At 45.2% G+C, this 1,677-nt stretch overlaps 1 protein-coding gene across 1 annotated transcript; it reads right to left on the bottom strand.

The window, feature by feature from the left end:
• Window positions 1–203: 203 nt before the first annotated feature.
• On the bottom strand, window positions 204–1,655 carry LOC109954013 (xanthine dehydrogenase/oxidase-like). Its single transcript, XM_020589445.1, has 5 exons — window positions 1,497–1,655; window positions 1,086–1,175; window positions 707–876; window positions 502–628; window positions 204–417 (listed from the first exon to the last, which is right to left on the bottom strand). The coding sequence occupies exons 1-5, from the start codon at window positions 1,605–1,607 to the stop codon at window positions 229–231; spliced, it is 687 nt and encodes a 228-aa protein (XP_020445101.1). The 5' UTR covers window positions 1,608–1,655; the 3' UTR covers window positions 204–228.
• Between the last annotated feature and the right edge of the window lie 22 nt (window positions 1,656–1,677).

Below are 1,677 nucleotides of genomic sequence, written 5' to 3'. Positions count from 1 at the left end.
CAAAGAATTTGTGATGGCAACAATTTTTTTGGAGAAGTGGTGCAATATCTGACAGAAATGCAGGTGTTCCAGTTTTTTTGACAATGACTGTATTTCTGTTTCTAATTTAGCAACATTAGCATGCTAACATTAGTCAGGCTCTGCTGTACTCAGCTGTTACTATGCTACATGTAAGTTAGCTGTAAGTATATTTGCATGCTAATGTTAGCTGAACAACTTGTCCAGGATTTAATTTGTTCCATGTGGCATGTTAACTGGCAAGTTACTCTGCAGAGCTCCAGGTGTAGCTGGTCTCACCTGGATAGTGATGACAGGTTGCAGCTCTTCATACTGTACCCTGACGGCTTTGGCAGCTCTCTGAGCATGAAGCTGAGTGTCGGCCACCACGGCACCAATGATGTGACCAACACAGGTCACCTTATGACAGGAGGATAGCATCATTAACATGGTTGCAAGCTTGATGAAGTCCCCTGATTGGTTGAATACAACAACAAAACACACCTGGCGGTCAGCGAGGACTGTCTCGTCATACTCAACCGGTCCAGTGGCGTTACTGCCAGGGATGTCATCAGCCAATATGCAGCAGACGACACCGGGCATACACTCCGCTGCTGAGGTATCTATGGAGCTACAGCACACATGCCTGCGTTAGACAGGACAGGTGTGTGTTGTACAGGTGTGTGCTGGGCTAAAGTTGGTCTCTTACAGGATATAGGCGTGAGCTTTGCTGCTGGTGACGAGCGATAGGTAGAGCTCGTTCTCATACAGCGGTACATCGTCACAGTAAATCGCCTCGCCTGTTGCCTGTTTCAGAGCTGACAGGTGCATCATGGGACGGCCAACCACGTCATCCTGGCTCTGCCCCTCTGGAACCGCCTGGAGAAGTGTGGAATTACACACCTGAACACTAAAACTAGGAATGTTTACACAAAGAGAAGCCTGGGTTTGATGTGAAGAATATTTAACCTTGAGGAAAACCTTGTTGTAAGATTGGAGTTTAATTTCAGACAATACACTTAAATTCCCAAATACAACAGCTTAGTAACTGAGGTTGACAAACACCAACATTTAAACTGATGTTGTACCTGGTAGATCTGAACACCGCATGGAGTCTCTGGATGGTAAATCTCTGTCACGCTCTGACAGTCTGACCTGACCTCCTCCACATTTACACCCTGACGATAAAACATGAAAAAAGTTGGTAAATTTCAGAAATGTATAAACATAATTTCATATAAATTTTTTCTTTAATGAAAGGGATGTCTATGTGAATTCAGAGTGGTGCATGGTGGCATTAATGAGGTCTTTGTCAGTAAATATGATCATCTTCTGTTAAAAATCACTGATTCCAACAGTTGTTTCACTGGGAAATGGGATCAGACTTTGGCAAGAATGTGGAAGAATACTGGGATCCTACCTGAGCCTGAGCTGTAGAAACCACAAGGACCAGATAAATGAATAGTACAAATAAAATACAAAAAGAAATCATGTCTGACCTGCAGCCTGAGCTTCTGCAGCACCGTCAGGTAGAACTTGTAGAAGAGGCTGAGGGTCAGCGTTCGCCGGTACGTGACCATGCCACCCGGCGCAGAAGGGTCGAGGGCCATCTCTTCAGCCAATGAGGAGCAAGCAACCTGCAGAAGTTCGTCTCCCCAACACCTGCATGACATCAGAGAG

Source organism: Monopterus albus, unplaced genomic scaffold (genome assembly GCF_001952655.1).
Source record: "Monopterus albus unplaced genomic scaffold, M_albus_1.0 scaffold2566.1, whole genome shotgun sequence".
NCBI lineage: Eukaryota > Metazoa > Chordata > Actinopteri > Synbranchiformes > Synbranchidae > Monopterus > Monopterus albus.
This window is presented reverse-complemented; position numbering and strand designations above follow the sequence as displayed.